Here is a 24,032-nt window from a genome sequence, read left to right as displayed (position 1 = left end):
GATTTTCACTGAGTGATAACTGAGAGATACGACACAACTCGGCCGTCTCTCTTGATGTCTCCATTTCACCTCTCGTAGTCGTCTACTGTAATTTGAGAAGCAAGTTGACGATTATGACTTTTAAGTTAAAAATACCCCACTTTGCTAATACTCGGGTCGTGCTGGATGATGGGATTGGCCGTGTAGTTACCAGTCCACCCACGGGGCAAACGACGCCTGACCAAGAACTCCGATCGATGCCTAACTTTCTCATTTTAAGCTTATATATTGGCAAAAATAATTACTAGAGAAATGTTTATAACTTGATTTTATTTTTAAGCTTTCTACATTTTGTAAAACAATGATGTCTGAAATTGATCAAAGAAAGGCCCAACCCCCCCCCCCCCCCTTCTATACAAAACAAGACGCCCTACAGGCGTTCACTGGGTTGCCTGTATCATGCAAAGAGGTTTCGTTGCAATGTTAGTCAAAAGATAATGGAATGGTTCACAGAAAGAATGATTTCGTTTAACTTGTCTAAGACGATCTTCTTCCTTGAGGTGTTCTCTACATGATATTAAAACATTTGCCCTTTTTAAGGCCACAAAATAAACAGTTTTGCGTTATCCATGTCATACTACTTGTGAATTTGCACTTGCGCCATGACGCAACAAGAACAAATATCCCAATGTTCTCTGTCATAATCACCAAAATAGTGCAATAGTACCCAGAAGTCTTCACGGCACCACCCACTATTCCGTTGCGGGCATATGATGATCCAAGTGCAGTAAATGTTCTTGTCAGTAGCGCTATCCTTATCCAGTGGATAAGTCGATCCTGTTATCCAATAAATTTATCCACTATAAACGGATTTATCCGACGGATAACGCTTCGTACAACCGGGTCCAGGACTCCCGGCTTTATTTTTTTTAGTGTTGTATTCGTGTTTGGGATACCTGTGTCAAGGGCCAAAAAGTTACATAATAAAAGGTGCATCATATGTTTGTCATCTGCATTACTATGGGGAGCAAGATGTCCACGATGCATCCATTGTTAGTTACTGCAGCTTACGACTTTGGAATTCAGTGGGTACTATGGGTGTTTGCAGCTCTTTTCCAAACCGAAAAATTCTACGATTTGGCTGGCTCAGCAACCTACATATTTCTTGCCTGGCAAACCCTTCGATCAACAGGAACTTTTCATCTTCGCCAAGTGCTCCAAACTGGCTGTGTGACTACATGGGGTGTTAGATTAGGATCGTACTTGTTTACTAGAATCCTCCACGATGGCCATGACAGCCGATTCGACAAAGTACGTGGAAATCCAAAGGTTTTCTTTATCTACTGGACCATTCAAGGCGTTTGGGTGTTCCTAACTCTACTTCCTACTATCATTTTGAACACTACAAGAAAAGACGTCGAGCTTGGATGGAGAGATTATCTTGGATGGGGTCTTTGGACCCTGGGGTTTCTTCTTGAAGCAACAGCCGATCGACAGAAGAGCGTATTCCGAAGTGATCCTGTTAATAAAGGCAAGTGGATATCATCTGGATTATGGAGCCTCTGTCGACATCCAAATTACCTGGGCGAAATACTCCTCTGGGCTGGATTGTTTCTTCCTGCTTCCACTGTCATGAAAGGCTGGGAGTTTGGTAGTGTTATATCCCCTTTCTTTGTCGCCTATCTGCTGATTAGAGTTAGTGGGATCCCTCTTCTTGACAGACAAGCACTTAAGAGATGGGGGGATATCCCAGCTTATCAGAGGTACAGGCAGGAAACAGCTAAACTCATCCCATACATTTGGTAAATGCATATACTCGACGAACGGTTGCGTTACCAAGGATTACTTGGTATACATAAAGGTCACATGTCTTACAAATCTTACTACATGTGTCAGTGTAGCAAAAAGATGAATGTTCTTCAAAAAACTTATCATGTATGAACTATTTTGAATTGCTTTCAACTTATTGTATTTGAAACTGGATTACATGTATGTTATAAATTTGATGAAATTTATTTATTACCTTGTAAATTTATACAGTATGGAAATAATTAATCATTTGTTGCTTTCTGAAAAAAAATCCAAGTCCCTGATAGCAGACGTGAATAGGCTTACGGAATGATGGATTTTTTGTAAATAATTTGGTCCTGATTACCTTACGGATTCAGAGTAAAATTTTAATGGATTGGTAGATCTTGCAAATTCAATGGAATGTGGATTTATCCATTTTTTGGGACCAGATTTCCCTGTTTTCTCATGGATCTAAACCCTTTTCAGAAATATTTGATGTTTGTTTTTGTTGTCCAAGAGAAACATACTAGGTAACTGTCAAAGTCCATGGATTCGGGGCACGATGGATTTGCACCCATTTTATGAGTGGCCATTTACTTGGTTTATCATGACTTACGGTCTGCACACTCCTATACTCAAAATGTCCAGATTCAAAATATTTACTAGTATACTGAATTACAAAACAGCTGGTATAAATCGGTGATCAATAAATTGGCTTAGAGAAATTTGTTTCCTGGTACAAGCCAACAAAAACAAGATCAGTAGCAGTAGCAGGTTCTTGGGGGTGGTAGGGATAAGCAGGGAGAAAAGGAGGAAAGGGTTATCATAGGAATGCCATTTATTTAGTTTACATTTAAATTGGAAATTAGTTATATTTGTATCAACTCAGACAGATAGGGTGAAGGGATACAAGGTGGGCAGTTAGTGGATTGTTCTTGGGTCTATTTCTGATTTCAAGAACAAAAACAAAACAAAAAATAATAAAAGATTAAAAAAAAAAACCCGTTCAATATTTCCTCAGAAGCATGATACATTGGAGAGGTATCCAAGAGTAAACAGCAATCAAATACCTAATACTTTTGAAACATTAATAGTGGTAATACACTTGTTAACATTTGCATCATATATGATCTTTGGTTAACAAGGGATGGTACAAAAAGAGGCAGTGGAGGACTGCATGTGGCTATGTACAGTAACTGCAGTATACAGGTCAAGGATGAAAATGCAGTTTTGGATCAAGCCATGCAGCCTAAAATTTGTAAAAGTAGTATGTTTGGCATTATGACACTATAAGTAATTCTTTTTGTTGTGTAGCAATGCAAATTTTTGTGTAGTATTCTCTTTTCAATGTATAATTTAATTGTATTATCTGCTATGTATATATGAAGAACACCTTGGGCAATTTATTATTGATCCTAAGAAACTGGCATGTTAATTATAAAAGAATGTCTTGGTAATTTTCTTTGCATATTTACGAAGTTGAAACTTAAAGCTTCAAAAGAAATCTTTTGGTGTCTCAAAAGACATTTGTACATTGGACGTGCTGTGCTTTGCTGCACAAGCACTCGATCTTTATGGGAGCCAAAAAATAGGATGAAATCACTGTAAAAAGAGAAAAGGTCGCAATCCATAGAAAGTGGGCCTTCACATATGATATTCCAAAAAATAGTCAAACTCAACAAAAACTGCCATATCAGATCAATCAAATGAGCATTGGATGTACATTGGATAATTCCTGGAATCAAATTCAATCACCTTGTTCAAAGTTCCACTATCTCTCTCTATCTCTAGCATCTAGCAAATAGTATTTGATTTAAACTAACACTGTTTTGGGCTTCCTGTGGAATAACTATTTCATCAAACCAAAGTATGACATAGTGGCTATTGCCTCCTTAGAAGGCAGTAGCCACAAAAACAGAGATCAAATAAACTCCAAATATCACAATTACAAGTTGAAGTTGAAGGAATTTTAGAGTAGACCTTCTTGTATTATTCAATCAGGTGGCATTGTTCAAAGGTAGAAATATAAAATACAATTATATTGTAGCAACTGCAACCTACTCTATCAATTGCACAATATCAGAACCTGCTGAATTAAAATCCTAATAAAATTTTAATATGATCACCTACATCAAAATATCAGATTTCATGACAAAAAAACTTGTTTATGGAGCATTTGGCTTATAGCAATACATAAAGTCTTCACAACAAATTTACAAAATATCGTAATAATTCATCATGTCATCAATAACATCTACCTCACTGACAGACAAGGTAAGATGATGCCAGTTTAGGATGTAACATATTGTAATACAGGAATTCTTCTGTGCAAAGGAACACTGCCTCTTACTGTATAAATCTATTCAGGTTGGGCTGTGACAAGTTTTTCCATTGCTTTACCAACTTCTTCACTTTTCATGTTTGTGAGGTCTACACTAACTTCTTTGCCATAACCTATGGAAAATCAAAGTATGAAATCAGATGTGTTAATGGTTATACAGCCATAAATGATGACCAAACAGTAGAAAAGACCTTGTATGGTACAAAAACAATCTAAAGCAGATTATTATCTTAAAACAATATTTTTCATCAAGGGCAAAGTGAATATTCATTGATAATCACTAAGACTGAGGTGAAGAATGGTTTTAGTATATTATTTTAGACTTGAATATCAGAGAAAACTTAGATGAAATTCAGGATCAAAAAAAAAAATCATTACTTCTGCTTTGCTGATTTGACTAAGTTCTGCTCACAACTTGTGAATATCTTGTGATAAAATCCTTGGTCACTTGACCAATCACAGCATGTGATATTCTATATTCCAGCCTTAACTTGAGATACTAAACTGTCAGTAATAGTATGGAAAATGAAAGAAAGTATGGCTACTTTGATATATATACAGTCATTTTTTATTTCAGTATGCAAATCATCTTTTATTTAAACCCAATATCAAAAATCTTAGAGGGGACTGGCCATTTTCAAGTATTCACTAGGAGAGCCTAAGGATTCTATGAATATGTGAAACCTGAAATTTTGATGTTCATCTACAAAAATATAAATTGTACAAAAGCTTAACACCTAATTAGTACAGACTGCTACTGTTCTTACCATATCTTGCATACATCTTGGGGAAAATCCCACTACATTCTCTAACAAGGATTGGGAACTTTGGATTTGCTTTTTTAATGTCTACGTAGTTCTTTTCAAGGAAGTTTCTAAAAGAAACACAAAAGAAAACAAGAAATTTCGTGAACATGCAAAGAGCTAAAGAGTACTCAGCAGATTTGTCTGATGTCTTTTGTACATTCGACCAGCAATTTCAAAATTATTTCTATGAATTTTGAATGAAAGAAAGCCTGTAATATTTATTACCTTACTCCATGGCTGCTTTCGGATGTCTGGCATAGATGAATACGAATTTCTCTAGCAAATCTGCCTAAATTTGTCCTCCAAGCAGCCGCCATATTGAATTGTGATACTACCCATGGTGCATTTGGAACATAGTGTTTTTGCGCACAGGAAGCCCAATATAGGAAAATAAAGTAGTCGGTCTCGTTCATCCTTTAGCGCAGTAGTTTCCTTCACTGCCGTTTTTCGTATCGGTCCGAAAGAAAAAGCGGCTTAATTTAAAAAAAAATGATAGGAAATAAAGGAAAATGTTTGGGTTTCCTGTGCTTTGAAAAGCATTGTGGGTAGTCTTGCCACGTCGCTTGCTCAGCCGTGTACTGCGCATGACCGATTTGCTGCAGTTTGAACCCTAAAAATTTTCATAACAGGACAGAAAATTCTTCCAACTTTCAACCCCTTTGGGGCCAAAATAATACGTCCTGGACTAAATATCTACAGTAGAGATGTTCTAGATACTATCCAAGATGTCAGGGGTTGGAATTCCTTCGAGTAATGCTGTTCCTGGCGCTGAACGGAACTCGTTGTATAGCGATGATTCAAGGAATCATTTCCAAGCAAATCAATTAGGCAAGCATGGTGTTTTTGTGCAGGAAAACGCGTCTCAATCATCATCTTCACGAACACCGCAAAACACCTATGAAATGGATAACCAAAGCTCAAAACCAACTGGAAACCCAGGTCATTTTATATCTGGTGAGTGTGCTGGTATTACAGAATTTCGTCATCATCACACAACATGTTAAAGCTCATCATATGACACTTTTCTCGTACCTTCGTTCTATAAATATTTCTATGAATATTTCTCAATCCTTTGTAAATAAACATTATATTCTTTCTGATATTATTTTGTATAAAAGTTTTGCAGTTGTTAGTTTAGCTGCTTGTACCCGCAGGCAAACATGGCAATCTTGCGTTCTGATTTAACTTTGGCGTTACAGCCGGCATCTCTCCACGTCATTTTACACTACGTAACAAGAATTCACAACGAAAAATAATTCGAAATAATCTATATTTGCGTGTTTTGGCCTTAAAGTCGAGATTAAGATGTGTTTATAACTTTTGTCTAAAGTCTGGTATCTTATAAATTCATTGAGTTTCAGACGAATATGTTAAAAGCAATCAATAGAAGTTTGGTTTTTGTACCTGCTCGTTGCTATACATAAAGAATTTATTTTGCTAGGAGATAATTTAGGATTCTGTCTTTCTAAAACTTCGAATTTAAAAGCTCGATTTCCCACAATTCTCTATTTACTTGTCAAAATATAGACTCTGTACCTAAGATGTCTAGCATTTGGTAATTATATTGAAGTGAATTACCAATTTTAGATGTTTAATATTCAAGTTTTAAATTCCAAATTAACATATATTAAATTAACAGATCTATTATGGTAAATGGCAAGTATGTTAATGTGTGCTGTAGTGACGAATAGTGACATAAGTGGAGAAAATGGTAAACTTGAAATGAGAGAACAATATTTCAAAACTATTGAATTTGATTGAGATGCATCATTTGTTTTGTTTTTTTAAATCAAAATAGACCAGTTTCACACTGCTTTTGCCTCTTGACGAAAAATACATGTGCACAGGGTTGGTGACAGTTCATATGTGCAGGGAAATTTTAATGTGTTTCCTATTTTTTAATCTGAAAATCTTGCATTTGTAAATAATTTGCAATGAATTGAGGCCTATCTCTGTGTAACTTGGGCTTGTTATGGAATTGCTTAGTATTAATCATTGGACAATGTCCAGCCAGAACTGAGACTTGTCAGGTGAAATCTTTGCCTTGCTGGTCAATTTGACCAGTAATGTTTAGCCAGAAATGAGGTACTGTATGACTAAGCTAAAACTAATTTGGCTTGTGTTCATGACTGGTGACTGATTGGCCATTATTTTAAGCCCTGGAGTGTATCTCATAATCTCATTACCAGCCTTAAGTGAAGGGCAAACTCTGCCCTCCATGTGTGATCATCCATGTACATATCTATATAAAACTTGTCATTCAGCTAGTGGCCTCATGTTCTGTATATGGTAAACTCATAGATACATATATAATAAGCTGGTATTTTTATAATCATCTAAATAGTTTTTTGGTTTGTCTCACACAGGGAATCAGTTCCCAAGACAAATGCAGAACAATTATCAACCAAATACAAATACATCTTTACCAAATGGCCCACCATTAAGGGGAACTCCACCACTTCCAGCACATCAGAATGGTCCAAATATGAGTCCTATGCAAGTACCATTTTCCAGTAATGGACCATCACCTAACGCTGGACCATCATCTTTTTCATCACCATCAAGTAATCCTGGTATGACTAGATCTCAACAAGGGATGCCGCCAAATGCAATGCAGCAAATATCTACACCTCCTCCTAGTTCAAGACAACACCCATCGCAGACACACACTCCTCAACATTATGCTGTTAATAAAAACTCCTTGCCCATGCCACAAATGCACACTATGTCGGCATTTACTCCTGTTGTAGGCTCACACCCCCAGCCACAGCAGCTGTCACCCTCCGGTCCACCTCAACAGCCACCCTCAACAGCAGTAACAACTCCATCTAGCCCAGCTACATTGCCAGTTAGTTCAGACTCTGGTCCAGCAATGCCTACCTCTCAGACCAGATCTCAACGGTCAACCCCTAGTCCGCAGCCCTATTCAGCATTGCATAGTGGTAAGCCTAAAAGGCCTGTGATGCCTGAGGGACCAGGGAGTACTTATCCTGGACAGCAAGGGATCCCTCAGAAGCCAACGCCACCGTCATCAGGGCCGCCAACACCTTCTGGTATCCAATCACCAAACAGTCAGGGTTCAATACAACCCACAGGCTTTCCAGGCCCCGGGAAAGATAGTTCAGGCGGTAGACCATCTATGATGTCTAAAAGGAGGCAATATCCTACACAGGTAAAAATTGACAAACAATTTTCATTGAATTTAATGGTCAGTCTTAAGAAAAAATATGAGATATACATACTATACAATAATGATTAAATGAATAATGAAGGTGAAAGAGAAAGAACTCAGGAAAAATAATGTCTCAGTATCTGCTGGATTGCAGTTCATATGACAAATAACCCATTCACAACCTACAGCTGTACATGTAGCTCACCATTAGAATTATTGCCAGTGGCTTATTGTTTAGAGCGTCTGATCGACTAGTGTAAGGTCCTGGGTTCAAAACCAACCTGTAACTCAGAACCTACAGCTGTACATGTAGCTCAATATTAGAATTATTGCCAGTGGCTTAGTGTTTAGAGCGTCTGACTAGCGTAAGGTCCTGGGTTCAAAACCAACCTGTAACTCAGAACCTACAGCTGTACATGTAGCTCAACATTAGAATTATTGCCAGTGGCTTAGTGTTTAGAGTGTCTGACTAGCGTAAGGTCCTGGGTTCAAAACCAACCTGTAACTCGGAATGTTTTAGAGTTTTTTCTTTTCATCTCCTGTTATTCACTTCTTCATATGTGAATCTTTGTCATTTTAGCAAGCACCTTCATTACCACCAGGAGGTATGGCTGGCATGTCTTACCCTGCTGGTCAGGGGTTCCCAGGACAGATGACTGGTCAGATGCCAGGACAGATGCCTGGTCAAATGCCAGGACAGATGCCAGGACAGATGCCAGGACAGATGCCAGGACAGATGCCAGGACAGATGCCAGGACAGATGCCAGGACAGATGCCAGGACAAATGCCTGGACAGATGCCTAGTCAGAAGCCAGGACAAATGCCAGGTCAAATGCTTGGTCAAATGCCTGGTCAAATATCTGGACAAATGCCAGGACAAATGCCTGGACAGATGCCAGGACAAATGGTAAGATACAGTTTTTTAAATGTATTTTTGTATGAGGTGTGGTGTAATCGGCCTTTTTTGGCATTGATAAACATGATGCATTGTGACCTAACTTTGGCACCAACCATACCATATAAGGTATGATTGATACAAGATCTAAAAACAGACCTTGTGAATGCACCATGTTTGCTTTATAATAAAAAGTTTGTTTGGAGTAGGATTTTCTATTAATATATATATATATATATATATATATATATATATAATAATGTTTGCAATAGGATTGGTTTTCACACACACCAATAATTTAGAGTTAATTGTGAAGTGGAGCACTGTAAATTTCTTATACCGACCATTAACTAAGCAGCCATTTTGCCCTCTTTGACTTTTTTGCAGCCTTATTCTGGAAGTGGTAGAGGGCAGAGTCAACCAGGCTACCCTGGACTACCTGGACAAATGGGCAGACTAACATTACAGGTATCAGAAATGTCAAGTATATCTATCTATGTACATCGTTTCAGGGGTTTCATTAAGGGTTGGGGATCGGAGAATGCTCCGGTAAATGAGCAAAGTTCTTCACCTTAAAACTACTATTTAAGGCCTAGTAATTTGTTAAGATTTTCTCTTACATGTAGACTCTCTGGCTAGTTCATGACCTTTTTCTATCATTTCAAAACTTAATGAAGACCCCAGCATTGTTTGACAATAGTATTGATGTCATGCATCCCTTTTCACAAGAGAATAAAAAGATGAAATACATGATAAACAAATTTAACTCAGATCTTTTAGAAAACAATATTTTAGAATCCTTGGTAGTTACTCTTTGGGTAATGTATTTCTGATTGACAGTGGATTAAAATCTTGAACGTTACATTTTTTGTTTTGTGTTGCTTAGCAACCTGTTGGTGTCCAGCCTGTCAACCTTTTGGAACAAAGAAACATTGTCCCGCCAGGACCACTTGAGCCACCAGTGCCTCCATTAACTCCTGTAAGTATCATCTAAACCTATATAACATCAGCTCTAGGCTACAGAGCACCCTAAAAGGGATTGGACTAAAGTGAGTAAGGTCTAAGCCACTGTTAATATTTGAAATCACTCATGTTCAATATCATACCATGCAAGGCAAAAAGGGGTAGCCCTCCCCAGTGGTGGATCAAGAATTTCTTTAGGTGAGGGTTCACCATTTATGATCAGGATGATCACAAACTCAAGCATCAATAATGCAGTAGATATCAGCTCAACTCCAGCACCCCTCCCCTAGATCCCTATCAATGTTTCTGTTGTTCCTGTCTTTCTCTAAAACATTAGTTATGCTCTCTTTTCCTCAACAAATTAAACTAAACTCTGTAGCTCACCTTGAAGACCTTCTCTGCGCACGCTGCTCTAATTTCATAAGCTGTAGATGTGTCACTAGATAATTATCACTTTGAATCATTTTTATTATCTAGAAAATATACAAAACAACAGTACAAATGTTTCACTTTATATTATGCTTCTTTGATTATTAGGATCTTCAGAAACGAAATGGCCATCCAAGGTATGTACAGTGGGTTTAGCAAAATTAACTAAAAATATTGGGACTTAGAGTGCAAGGTTACTCTGGCTTTTCTACTTGCATTTTGTTCTTAAAAATAAATAAAAAGAAGCACAGATGTAATGGTTTGCAGGATCATTGATGTACAATTTCTATACTCATTTGGTTCCACTGAGATATGCATTGAATGGATTTTTAGCTCTGTGATTTCTAAAATGTATTTATTTTATTGCAGTGTTCTCTGTTGTACTCTAAACTCTGTCCCAGAGACAAAAAGCTTATTGACAAAATCAAGACTTCCCTTTGCAATACACTTGCATCCCTTCAAAGATCTCCAGGTTAGTGTTGTATACATAAAGCTCTTCATCAATGGATAGATTATCATTCTTCTGGCTTAAGGTGGCTGGCATTTTTCAAGTATTTGACATTTGCTTCTGTTGTACAGTTGTACAGGGTTTTACAGGCTGCAAAATGCTGCATCCTATATGCAAATTTTATTGAAATATAACTCAAAAAATAGATTATGTTCTAAGGGATGGAGAAATATTTTTCATATATTATTTTCTTTTGCTTGAAACTAATAATGCACAATGGTTTTATCTTCAAAAAGTCCAATTTGACAACTGTACAATATGTTCATCATCTTGTTTGCCATCTTGGACAAAATGAGTGGGATACATATGTTTACTACATCATTGATCTGTGGATCATTATAACAACATCCATGCTTGCTTTGCAGAGTTTACCTGTAATTCACTCATCAGTCATCACCAGATGTCGGTCCTGTAGAACCTATATCAATCCTTTTGTGACCTTCACTGAAACTAGAAGATGGAGATGTCCCATGTGCTTTAGAACCAATGATGGTAAGTCCTTTGAAATTCTATCTAAAGAATTCCAGGAAACATTCTCACAACCCTTATTTATGCAACTTTTCAGGCAACATTCTTGTACATGTATGAGTAGGTTGTAGAGCAAATTTACATACAAATACAGTAGTCATAGGAGACAAGTTTTTTTCACACCACTTGATATAACTAGAATGCTCTTTGATCACAAGGTGTAAAAACCTTGTCCACGTGGTGCAACACATGGACGATTTGAAATGCACTTGTAGTTAACATAACAGATGCTACAAAGGCAATGAAAAATTCACAACTGCCCCGAACTGTTGGGAAGAGTAGTAACTACCTATTTAACTACCAGGTATATATATGACTGGTTATTTCTTTTAGTTCCAGAGGAATTCTGCTATGACCCCACTACCAAATCCTATGGTGACCCTTCAAGGAGACCAGAAATCAAGTCTTCAACTGTAGAATTTATAGCTCCCTCAGAGTACATGGTGAGTAAGATTTATGCTTCATGTTCCTACGTGCATCCATCCAACATACCTGGTAACATGGTACATGACAATAAGAAGCTGTGTATACATATCAAGTTGTTTTGTAAATTAAAGCAAGTGTTGTTTGTATTCTTCTAGTTCATTACCTCGGGGGTTTAAAGACTTCAAGTAATCCTACGTACTTTCAGAAACTTTCCCTAATGGGAAGGGCACTTTTTCCATTTTCCTGAAACCGTGGCAGTGACCACTCTCAATGCCTACACCTCATACTAACAACCTCATATGAAGTGCCTTCATTAATATATTACGTATATATATATATAGTATTATGCAGAAAGGGTGCTATATATATATATATATCATTGTCAACATTAATTGTTCTTTTTACAGTTAAGGCCTCCACAGCCAGCAGTTTTCCTCTTTGTTTTTGATGTTTCTTTTAATGCCATTGAAACTGGTAAGTTTTTTTGCAAGAGACCTGTACCACTGTTTCCCATTTTCAGAATGTGTCATTCCCTTGAGTGTTATTTCATTGCCTACCAGCAATCCTTGAGAAGACAATAAATCTCGACAAAAAAATATAGCTATTCTTAAAGAACTCAAAAATGTTGTGTGAATTGGGGCGAACTTTAACGGATGCTACAAAGGCAATAAAAATAATCACAATTGCCTACTGGGAAGAGTAGTAATTTGCCCAAGAAGATTGGTCTATCTCATTAATTCTAATGAAGTTATATATTTCTTCACAAATGTTGGTAATCTGTGTAGTTATTGTGATATTTATTTGACTTTATCTATTTTTTTTATTCCAGGATACCTTCATAGTGCATGTAGATTATTAAAAGAGAACTTGGATAGAATGCCTGGAGACTCTAGGACAATGATTGGATTCATCACCTTTGATAGCAAAATTCATTTTTATAGTTTAAAGGTAGGTGAACCTGCAATTTGTTAGATCATCATGGTTAAACAGAATAACTTGACATACTGTAAGCTGGTAAAATCCATGTACAGTAATAAAATTTTTATAGTGTAAAGTTTAAGTTTTTGTAATATGTTGATGACGTCATTTTCCCACCAAAAGGGAAGAAATCCAAAAATCTAAAAAGATATGATTTCTGAGAATATTTTGTTCTTCGTTTCGCCAACTTTCATTATCTTTGGCTTAAAATTAGAAAAGTCATATTACCTATGCCAATTTCCGGGTCTTTTGTGGCTAGTACTGTATGATGAGAGAAATCATTTATGGTGTAATTATGTTATAATTTGATTTAGTATTCACTTTTGCCATCTTTATTCCATTTTAGCCCAAAGCAACTCAGCCTCAAATGTACATAGTTTCTGATTTAGATGGTGAGTCAAAGAAATCCTAATCACAATCTACCTATAAATAAGTTGTCCATTAAAACTATAAACAGTGCTCCATTTAAAAAATGTACATCTACTGTACATTTAAATATATTAATTTTCTTGAAGTCATTACCTTCTGGTGGGATTATCCCACATCTGAACCAATCAGGATGAAGTATACTTATTGGGCGGCAATAAAGTTATGTACTGATGTTGCTATAGTGATTAATTTGGTTCCCATTTTGTTTTCTTAGATGTTTTCTTACCAGCACCAGATGATCTGTTAGTCAACCTGAAAGAGAATATGGAGGTAATGAAGACAGAGATCTCAGGCCCCTGCATTTATCTGCTATAATGTTTTTTGATTATCTATGTTTGAAGCTCTCGAGCCAGGCTCTTCTTTAACCTTAAAAATGTTGCTTGGGGTGAACTTTATTGAAGAAATAGAAAAAACACACACGACGCTAGGTGTGCAGTTACAAAGCATGCAGGGATTGGCAGAACATGAGAGAAGTGTTAGGAGGAGCATGATGCATAGCGGAATGCTTCTGGACACTTCTCGAGTGTTCTGCCAATCCGTAAATGCTTTATAACTCCACACAGCACAGCAAGAAAGTTTTTTATTTCTTTTATAAAATGCAAATTGCACGTGCATGCTGTGTGCTCTCATAAAGCACGTGATCCCAACCAATCAGAATGCGAGATTTATAACAGTCATTTTTATAATTGTTGATAAATAATGCAAATTGTTTGACAAGTACCATTATTTTAAGTGAGGTTCTTGTTTATTTTTCCAGCTCGTACATCAGTTACTTGACTCTCTTCCCACCATGTTCAATGGTACTCATAATGTACACAGTGCAGTAGGAGCAGCAATGCAAACAGCTCTTAAACTTGTGGTAAGAAAATACCTAACTCATGAATAAAATAAATTGTTGGGAAGAGTAAAAGCTTTAATCTCTTGTGTTGACTAATAATGTACAGTCTGTAAGGATGTTTTATACCAGCTGCATTGTAGGACAGGAACAATAGAGCTTTTAAGTTGTGACATACTGTATTTCTGGGTCCAACTACTCCATAAAACCACTAATTAAAACAAAAACATTCTCAATAATTTTAACTCCACCTAAAACAGAACAGTACACAAAGAATTCTCTCAAAAAGAAAAACTGAAATATTTCCATACAACTTCTTTTCGTTTTGGAACTAGAAGTTATTTTTTGCATATGATTGACATCACACTTTTAATAAAAAAGCTTTAAAGATAATTTGCATGAGGAGGGGTTTCCTTGTACCTGTCCACTCTAATGCCCTCAGTCATATGCCTCTTTAATGAGCATCAAACCAAAACCACGTGGGACAGAATTATTTACACCTGGTAAAATGAAATGGTATGAAAATCGTAGCAGAGAACAGTGATAGCTCTCTCTAAATGTAATTTGTACTCTTTTTCCAGGGTCCTACAGGAGGTAGGGTATCAGTCTTCCAGACTACACTACCAAATATTGGACCTGGTGAACTGAAGAAAAGAGAGGAACCAAATCAAAAATCTAATGCAAAGGTAATCCCATCAAATAACTCATATTTTACTTATGACCACTCCCCGTACGGGGCTCCTCCTTGAGGTTCCCTCACACATATACTACCACATTCTATATTTACAACATACGACACTCAACTCACATTTTGAATTTTACGGAGGGAGGAAACCGGAGGAATGCAGAGAAAACCCTCATGGCAAGGGAGAGAACAACACATCAAACAAACTCAACTCACATATGATTCAGTCTGAGCTGGGGTTCAAACCTGGACATCGGCAGGTGAGAGGCGAGGGGTAAAACACTATGTCACCCATCACAGAATAACTTCTTCTTTCTTCAAGATTTTGCTCTAAATTTGATCTTTTTTGGGGCATAATGTTTTCCCATTTTAGACCAAGTTTCATTCTCTTGAGAATAGTATTCTCTGTTTGAGTTTTATCCATATTTATATGTTTTCTCATGTGCATCCATTAAAGAAAGAAATTCTACTCAAGGGAATAAAAGTGACTATTGAGGGTAGCAATAGTAACGCTGAACTACTGTACTTATTGTTTTTAGGATGTTGTAAATCTAGCCCCAGCTACAGATTTCTACAAGAAGTTTGCATTGGACTGTGCTGCTGAACAAGTTGCTATTGACTTGTTCCTTCTGTCTACACAATATGCAGATATATCATCACTAAGTATGTATACTTTATTACCCCCTACCCCTCTCCCCCAAAACCAACTCCATCCAACCACCCCAGGATTTATTCATTGTTCAAGAACTTGTCTTGCTAGGTATAAAAATAAGTATGTTAAAAATAAAGGAGCTTAGCATTTCTATTTGTACGCCATTTTTATGCCTGATCACCACCACCGGACAATACAAACATTTCTACTTCTGGTATGGCATCCCCAAGCATGTTATCACCCCTAGTATGCCTCAGTCAGTATGCTCTTACCATTAATTGAATTTACTATGCTTATAGACCCCTTGCATGTGACGTCAAAGCAACTCAATCTGCGGGACAAAACAAAAGAATCTCCAATTGTTTTGTCCCCCAGATTGAGCTGCATTCCAAAGTGCTGCAAGGTGTCTATATTGTGATAATATGTCTATACTAATTGGATTTCCCCTTCCCTTTTTAGTGTGTGCTTCAAAGTATTCAGGTGGTTGTGTTGCATACTATCCAGACTTCCATGTAGTTCGGAATCCTGTTGCTGTTGAGAAGTTTGAGGCTGAATTTGTGTAAGTCACAGAAGTCCATAAACAGTCATAATTGTTACTCATAGGCATTTGAGGGGCAAAGGTTTTTTTGAGAATTTGATGAACAAAAGAGCTAAAAAAGTCTTTAAAAAAACTCAAAAGTCCACCCTCCCTATTTTAGACCCATTTGGCCAAACTCAGCCCTCACCCATTGTAAAAAGTTTCTGAAAATAACCAACTTGCCTTCTCTCCTTTACAGTCGTTATCTCACAAGAAAGATTGGTTTTGAAGCCGTAATGAGAGTGCGGTGTACTAGAGGTAAATAAAATAATCTTAAAACAAAGACAAGATCAAAATAATTTATATCATAATTTTATTGCTTACTTATGTTGCTTTTAATTCTCTTTTTAGGTTTGGCAATCCACACTTTCCATGGAAATTTCTTTGTGCGCTCTACAGATCTAGTTTCTCTTCCAAACATCAACCCAGATACAGGCTTCACTATGCAGATTGATATTGAAGATAACTTAACTGATTCCAACATCGTGTGCATGCAGTCAGCACTTCTCTACACTAGCTCGAAAGGTGGGATATGACAGAATATATGTTAGAATCATACAAGAGTAGATCTGGAATAGAAATGTGGGTTCGAGACAGCCAACATGACGTCATAGGAAGTCCAGATACTGAATTTACAAATTGTATTATATTAATTGTAAAATACTCAGACTTTGTAACCAACTGTCATTACCTAGAGTATCATTTCTTCGTTTAACGGTTGCACATGAGAAGTCACACGAATACAGATATAACTGAAAAATATACCTGAAAAAATAAAGAAAAGCTTATTCTCAAGAGAATGACGCGTAGTCTGAAACAGGTAAACACTATTGATTGTTCTCTTCAGGTGAACGCCGTATAAGGGTCCATACTCTGGCTATGCCCACCACCACCAAGCTGTCTGATGTCTACGCTCATGCTAACCAAGAGGCTATAGCAACATTACTGTCAAAGATGGGTAGGTACTGCCTACAGGTACACTATTCTTTAACTGGAAACAATCACCTAAGGAAAACCATGTTAAATGCCAATCAAAATCTCATGTATGGTTTTATACTTTTTTAGCTGTGGACAGAACATTATCGTCTAGTTTGGGAGATGCTCGAGAGGTAAGCCACAGTTATAACATATTTTACAGTTTTGTTTATATAGGTTGAATTAGCAAATCGAATCTCATGAAAATCGACTTTATTGTTACTGCCATCCAACTTGGTTGCCATCATGAGATTGTGCAAATTGTGCAAAACCTTTATATTGCTGATTTCTAGAGAATAATAAAAGGCTATGGTTGAATCCACGAAATAGGACTATTTTTGTCTGATTATGACTAGTTGGAACTGCATAGGGGTGTCAAATACACCAAGGGAGTAGGGAAAAAACTTAAATGTAAAAGAGTTTGCATGGTTTGGACGTTAGTCCTTAGATGGAGTTAAAAAGATAATTTGAGTTTTGTTCATATTTACCCAGTTTTTTTAAATACCTGATCCCTAAACAGCATTGCTTGAATCCAGAGCTGTGTCTGTTGGCTCCTGTTATTTCATTCTTTATTGACCTACATAGGGTCCCAAATATATTTGAAATGTGTTTTTCATTACTTTCTTTTCTAGGCTTTGATGAATGCGTGTATAGATTCTCTCTCAGTGTTCCGTCAAAGTGTGGCCAATCAACCACAGAGCAGCCACCTCCTGGCTCCTTTCTCTCTGCGCTTGTTCCCACTCTACACACTAGCCTTACTAAAGCATGTAAGACAATAATATTGATATTAAATAACACAGAAGACAACGAGTAAATAAGCAAAAGAATACTTTAGTGGGGTCAGGGTTTAATATCAAGCAGATTTCGGGAGACTGGGAAATTTACGGTATTGATGCTCCCTGCTGAGGGTGACACTTTTAATTGGAAGAAAAGTGAACTCTTGCTCTGCAATTGGTTCAAGAGATTTTTATCTAGTCTACAACGTGACATTGCCTTGTGTCTAGCAATCCACTATGATTCTTTTGCAACTTCCAAGTTAGTGCGACAAGACGACTGGAATTTTAATGCTTGCAGAATTCCCTTACATGATTTCGAAGGACTTCTGCACAAAAGAAAGAAAAACAAAAAAAAACAAAAAAAAAAAACAAAACAAAAAACAAACAATAAATAACTTAAATATTGAATGTATGAGACAGATAAATAGTTCTACATCGAAATGCCCTGTAATCATCAAGGTGTAAATTTTAACTCCGATTTTTTCCTCTGCAGCTTGCCTTTCGTCTGGGTTCAACAGCTCGCTTGGATGAACGATGCTATGCTATGCAACAGTTCAAGACTATGCCAGTTTCTCTTATTATGCTTACCATCTACCCATCGCTCTACCCTATACACGACATCTCTGACGAGGTACGCACATTGCATATACTATATCTAAGACAGAGTGGCGAGGTTCAATGGGTAACCGCTTCGTAACTCAAGGGATGGGTCAGTGGTTTAGTCCCAGCACTGAGACCCAGCATGTAAATATTTGTTGTTGTTCTCTCCCTTGCGACAAGGGTTTCTCTCCCGTTTCCTCCCTTAGTAAAAATCAACATGTGAGTTGAGTGCTGCGTTGTAAATAAGGGATGTACACTGTAGCAGTAGTGTTGTAGGTGAACCTCTTGAAGCTCCTCGAGAGGTGGCTGACAGCTTTGTTCAAGGACAGTAATATATACATGTAGTAGTAATCATTTGTCATGCATCTTTTTCCTGTAGAATGGTCTTCATACGAAGAGTGGAGTAGTACCACAACCTCCCTGCCTTAACCTCTCTGCAGAGAAACTCAGTAGACAAGGAGTCTTCCTCATGGATGCTGGTCATGTAAGTAATCAGTGATCCTACAGACTTTATAGTCAACAGTGTATAATAGTTCGTATAGTACTTAGGCTGCCCTAGTCGTGTTCCAGAGACTCTTTTTGTGGATCGTTCGTAGGTTTCGTTTTTCGCTAGAGATCGTGGCCTCGCTTTCTTTGAGCGAGATGATCTGACTAGCCAAATGTTAACATGGAAATATAAAAGCGTTTCCACATGTGTGAGAGGCTAGTCAGTCCAGAACAATAGTTATTCAAATTGTTCGCCATGTTTGGATTCAGTGTACAAGTACCCAGAAAGAGTTGTATTAGGTGGCGTAGTGGTTTACCGCTTGTCTCTCATCGTTGTGGTCTGGTTCTCTGGTTTTTCCTCCCTCGTTAAAAATCAACATCTGTGTTGAGAGTCGTATGCATAGAATATTTAATGTAGTGGTTGTGTGGGTGAGTGACAGTGGGCCAATTTGGAAACCATACATATATACTTAATTTGTACCCCACTATAAAAAGAGGGATTTATTTATTGATTTACTATCTACGGCGTAGACCAGCTTGTATTGCTTGTATGATATTTAAAAATGGATTCGTATGCCTTTAATTGAACTTAGTCTTTGTCTTTGTGTTTTTCAATTTCCGGACGAGTGTTTTGAAATAAACTAAACGACTCTAGAATTCCAGGGAAAACAATTATACTCATTTGCTCAAAATAAACTTCCCTTGACTCTTTCAAGCACCAACGTTCATCCAATCCACTAGTTATTTCTATCCAAACACTCTCACGCCACAGCTCTATCTAATTAAAAATCTTAGAAGCCCTGTAGTGCTTGGAATGTTTATTATGAATTCTTTTTTTCACCTCGCGTTCAGTTTCCGCACAAGCACCTAAAATGTATCAAATTTAAAGTGCTTGTAGGCGTACTTTTCATCCTATCTAAAATAACATTGGCTGTTCTTTATTTAATGAGCCAACAGACGGCTCCCAGTATCTGTCTGAGTTGTCGTTGAGGTTTTATCTGTGTGATATAATTGCCTCCTCTTTCCGTTCAAAATTAGTTTTTGTCGCAATCTTTACTTTGAATAAGTTTGCGATAATCTTTCTTTGACGTATTCTCATTATGAAATTATGTTGCTTTGAATGACCAACAGCTTCATTAAGGACATTGTTCGCGTGCTTCCTGTTTGCGTATGAATTTAATGCGCGCGCTCATCGTGATGACGTCATTCCAATGTTTTGATAAGCTAAATATCACGTTCATTCATGATATATCAGGTTTACAAAAAAAGAAGAAAAAAAATCAGGTTTACCATGCTAACGATATCCTATTTTTCTCTTTTTAGGCATTCTATATCTGGGTTGGCAAGGACACACCCGATGGGATTATCCAACAGCTGTTTAACGTGCCTAGTTTTAATAGTATCGCTGAAAACATGGTAAGCAAAACCCACATTTATTTGGGTTCATACTGTTTTTAACAGTACAATTCCTACGCTCTTAATATTCCTGCTGTTGTAGAGTGTAAGTGGTATTGGTGGTGGTGGGTGAGTGTGTGGGGGGGTGGGTGGGGGGGAGGATAGATTTGAAGATATACTGAATTAACTAGTATGCTAGCATGCATAAAATTACAAGTTTAGGGGGGTGAGACTTGAACAAACTTAGTCGATGTTAGCAAAAAGGAAAAAGGGTACAAGTTAGCACCCCCCTGATGGGTACTTATGTGAAAATATTTAATGGGGGCATCAAACTACAATGCGCAAAGCTAACTCACTGCAGTTGAAAATAAAACGATGTTTGAATGATAGCTATTTTAAGATGTAAAAGGGTCAAGGTATAAAGTGTTAATATACATTTGTTATTGAAATACAGGGTTCATTACCAGAACTAGACAATGCTTTATCACAACGCGTACGATGCTTTATTGATTATCTTCAAAGTCAAAGGACCTGTCATGCTGTTATACATGTCTTCAGGTGAGCACACACAGTGTCATTCTCTCTCTAAATTACTGCCGCCCACCATTAATCTTTATTTTTGCAGCTTAAGACATGATCAATACCAGGCAACGCACGCGCCTCTAATTTCTGTGGTCTTGGCTTCGATAGCAGAATTCAAGGGTTTTCCCTTTTTTTTTTGTCCATCGGCAAAACATAGCATTCGATTTGTGGATTAGGAGTGCCCTAAATTTGATCAGCGCAGAGTTCGTTTTAGGGCTCAAAAATTTTTGAATTCTTTTTAGTATTGATCATCAATCTTTTCTCAATCTGACTGAGCAGACGCTAGTTAGGATCGTTGAAGAATCACAGCGACTAGCTCATATTTTAACGTAGAAAGCAAAAGTATTCTTAATAAAAAATTTCTTTTATTTTTAGGGAGGATAGTCGCAATCGAATGTTATTCCTGAACAACTTGGTCGACGACAGATCCGAGTCTGTTATGTCGTATTATGAATTTTTGGTACACCTTCAACGCCAAGTCAACAAGTAACTAAATAACATTAGCAGATGTCTGCAAACCTTCTGCTCTTAACCATACCTGCCCCACCCTCCACCCCTCAGTCTGACCCTTGGACTGTACGTTGGAATAAAGAGGGGTAGGAGCGCAAGAGGTCACGAGACATATAGCCAGATATTATGTACTTGAAGATAATTTCAGCAACTACTGATAGAGAGTTTAAAGACTTGAGAATATTGAGAAAAACATATCGAGTTTAAAATAAGAATAGAACGATTTAGGAAGGGATCTTTCAAATGCTTTCTCATTTTTATCATGTGATTTTTGTCGAAAATGGGAAAATTTCGTTCTCATTCTGTCACCTTTACTTATTTTTGGGGGGACTCAAAACTGCTGCAGGAAATTTATATAATAAATTATGACATCAAATATAACAATAGAAGGAAGTGGAAATCCTATTTTAGAATCCAAGATTTTGTTCAGTGGTTTTACAAAAAATTAGAATTATTAGAATATTGTTTGACTTTTGCTTTATTGACGACGTCTTGTAGTCGGAAAAAAATTAGAAAAATGCAGGATAACTTGCATTGTTTATTGAAGGCTAAAAGCCTGGCACGACTTATGACTGTTGAAGACTAGGACCAAGCTTATTTGAAGGTTAGGGATTGGTGTAGAATGTGTAACGTAATCTTCTGTGTATTAGCCATTCCGAAGACGAGTAAGAGAATGGGTCGAGTTGGATTTGCAGTGCATTATGGGGCTGTTTCAGGTGACAAAGTAGACGCCATTTTTGAGTTCGATAAACAGGATGCATTGTTGTCTAGCTTTGATAAAAACAACAGTATATGAGGCATGATGAACAAAAGATGTCTGTACTGAAACTAGACCACAATGCACCATGTTCGCCATCTTAAAAATAGGTCTATGGAAATATGTCCCGTAAAATAGTCCCACAATGCACTGCGATGCCAACTCGACCCAGTCTTTTCCTCAACTTCAGAACGGCTAATAATGCCACCAATCAGAGATCGGTTGAAAGTGTAAACTAAGCAAGATGCACAAGAGAGGCAATATTTAACACATGAAATTCATAGCCGCCATGTTGGTTGTCCTTGGTCTATATTTTTATCGACCAACATGGCGGCCATGTCTTTTCATGTCGTTTCATTTTCTTGGGGAATTATTGCAACCGCCTATACACTCAAGCAGTGATTTGCTGTGATTGGTTCGAAAGCTGCAGTGATTTGGCGTTTCACAGTCTTACGAAATTTGTTTGAAACACGCTCAGCATACTTAAGGGGCCGGTTGTTTTAGAGGTAATGGTTCTGTAAAGGCCAATCTTACTTCACGAAATTTACTTTAGCATTAAGATGGCAGTTAACTTATGCGTTTTCTTCTTGCTTTGAGTTAGAGCAATAAGGCTGGAATAGTGAGGTCTTTCTCTGAACACTGCATGACGTTGGGAAAAATCAATTATTTCAAGTATATATTTTTTGACAGCTGAAACGAAATGAATGTTGCTAGGTGATTAAATAGCTGCTGTGCAATGTGAGTACGTGCGAAGAAATATCTAGAACTACGCCAATGTAAGAAAAATTGCATGAGTAACTTCCAGCATTTTTATTCAAAAACAATTATAAAGTAGGTCGTGGCAGTAGAGACCCTTAGATCCGACAACGAGTATCAGTACGAGTTTTAAAATTGGTTCTACGCGCGTGGTTAACACTGAATCATAGTGGAATTTCCGATTTTTTACAATTTAAAGTTTCAATCTACGTACACTGACCACGAATATGAAATGACAGTGCCAATCTTGAAAAGTTAGAAACTTGTACTATTACTCGTTCTCTTACTTGTTGTCGGATCTAAAGGTGTCTACCATTGAGTTCTCCTTCGTGAGATCTTGTGAAACCAGTTGTGTTCTTTATTCTCTGTTGAATGAAATCGGAACCCTCTTTGGGAAGCCGATCGCGTCAGCTCAGTCTGTCTGGCGGCCATTTTGGATCACCACCCCAACTCCCCTCCCCCCCACTCCCCCCCCTCCCCACTCCCCCCCCTCCTTTTTTAAATCCTGGATCTGCCCCTGGTTATACTAGATACTAGAATAGAAAGAAACTTGTTTCAAACAAGCGGGTCTTCGTCTGCCAGGTTGTTGATATGATAATTTTCACTGTCTGCTACCTAGCAACCTTTTCGTTGATTACTTGCAAGCGTACAATGAAATCAGCAGCCTTTCATTATGAGTGTGCTATATGTCTTTACTCCATGCTTTAAAAATAGTTACTTCTATCCACCATGGATTGACCTCACCCTTGTGAAAACATTGTGCACATATTGTAACTAAAAGGAGTAAATGAAAATATACTTCGATATTTCAAATCTTGACTAAAGAATTTTTGTTTTCAAATAGACACGATATAAAGCGTGCTTTGATCGGCTAGCTGGTTATCTATGAAAAAATGGATAACCAAGATGTTTGATTCTTTTCCCTGATTTTATTTTTAACTGCTGTGGCATGGCCTTCCAATGGTCTCTCGAGGTTTAGTGATGGGCGGTCCCATTTCTGTACACAAGCAGCCAAACCATGACCAACAAATACGGGCCAGTAACGCTGCATTGACAATATATTTACGCCCAACTGTAAGATGTTGCCTGAAGGTCTTACCCCTTCGATTCTAAATGAATCAGTAAACTGTCTTCCATCATATACCACATGGTTCAAATGATATAGATGACTCAGACCAACGTACCCTGCAAGCAGAATCTC

The 24,032-nt window shown here is 37.4% G+C and overlaps 3 protein-coding genes and 1 long non-coding RNA gene across 4 annotated transcripts; 2 read left to right on the top strand and 2 right to left on the bottom strand.

Annotated features, from left to right (window-relative positions):
- Nucleotides 1–932: 932 nt before the first annotated feature.
- Nucleotides 933–2,498, top strand: LOC148905814 (uncharacterized). Its single transcript, XM_089038628.1, has one exon. It carries the CDS (start codon nucleotides 979–981, stop codon nucleotides 1,783–1,785), a length of 807 nt encoding a protein of 268 aa, XP_088894754.1. The 5' UTR covers nucleotides 933–978; the 3' UTR covers nucleotides 1,786–2,498.
- A 947-nt stretch (nucleotides 2,499–3,445) lies between these two features.
- LOC116307699 (NADH dehydrogenase [ubiquinone] 1 alpha subcomplex subunit 2) lies at nucleotides 3,446–5,273 on the bottom strand. The gene is made up of 3 exons (XM_031717997.2): nucleotides 5,143–5,273; nucleotides 4,879–4,985; nucleotides 3,446–4,224 (listed from the first exon to the last, which is right to left on the bottom strand). Exons 1-3 carry the CDS (start codon nucleotides 5,232–5,234, stop codon nucleotides 4,130–4,132), a joined length of 294 nt encoding a protein of 97 aa, XP_031573857.1. The 5' UTR covers nucleotides 5,235–5,273; the 3' UTR covers nucleotides 3,446–4,129.
- Nucleotides 5,274–5,501: 228 nt separating this feature from the next.
- On the top strand, nucleotides 5,502–22,873 carry LOC116307682 (protein transport protein Sec24A). The gene is made up of 27 exons (XM_031717959.2): nucleotides 5,502–5,871; nucleotides 7,284–8,089; nucleotides 8,670–8,996; nucleotides 9,372–9,452; nucleotides 9,871–9,963; nucleotides 10,485–10,513; nucleotides 10,746–10,848; nucleotides 11,250–11,376; nucleotides 11,746–11,855; nucleotides 12,246–12,312; nucleotides 12,668–12,786; nucleotides 13,163–13,208; nucleotides 13,460–13,515; nucleotides 14,003–14,104; nucleotides 14,662–14,766; nucleotides 15,305–15,428; nucleotides 15,877–15,976; nucleotides 16,194–16,252; nucleotides 16,346–16,519; nucleotides 16,842–16,952; nucleotides 17,060–17,103; nucleotides 17,602–17,736; nucleotides 18,239–18,376; nucleotides 18,725–18,829; nucleotides 20,155–20,247; nucleotides 20,681–20,784; nucleotides 21,184–22,873. Exons 1-27 carry the CDS (start codon nucleotides 5,643–5,645, stop codon nucleotides 21,296–21,298), a joined length of 3,702 nt encoding a protein of 1,233 aa, XP_031573819.2. The 5' UTR covers nucleotides 5,502–5,642; the 3' UTR covers nucleotides 21,299–22,873.
- Nucleotides 16,291–17,606, bottom strand: LOC148905813 (uncharacterized). Its single transcript, XR_016121489.1, has 2 exons — nucleotides 17,475–17,606; nucleotides 16,291–16,759 (listed from the first exon to the last, which is right to left on the bottom strand). It is a non-coding gene; the product is annotated as an uncharacterized LOC148905813 (long non-coding RNA).
- Nucleotides 22,874–24,032: the final 1,159 nt, after the last annotated feature.

The sequence above is a fragment of the Actinia tenebrosa genome, unplaced genomic scaffold (assembly GCF_029948245.1).
Source record: "Actinia tenebrosa isolate PJP-AT-01 unplaced genomic scaffold, QUT_ActTen_1.0 PGA_scaffold6__47_contigs__length_16458017, whole genome shotgun sequence".
Lineage (NCBI taxonomy): Eukaryota > Metazoa > Cnidaria > Anthozoa > Actiniaria > Actiniidae > Actinia > Actinia tenebrosa.
The sequence above is the reverse complement of the archived record's forward strand: the minus strand, read 5'-3'. Positions and strand labels throughout refer to the sequence as shown.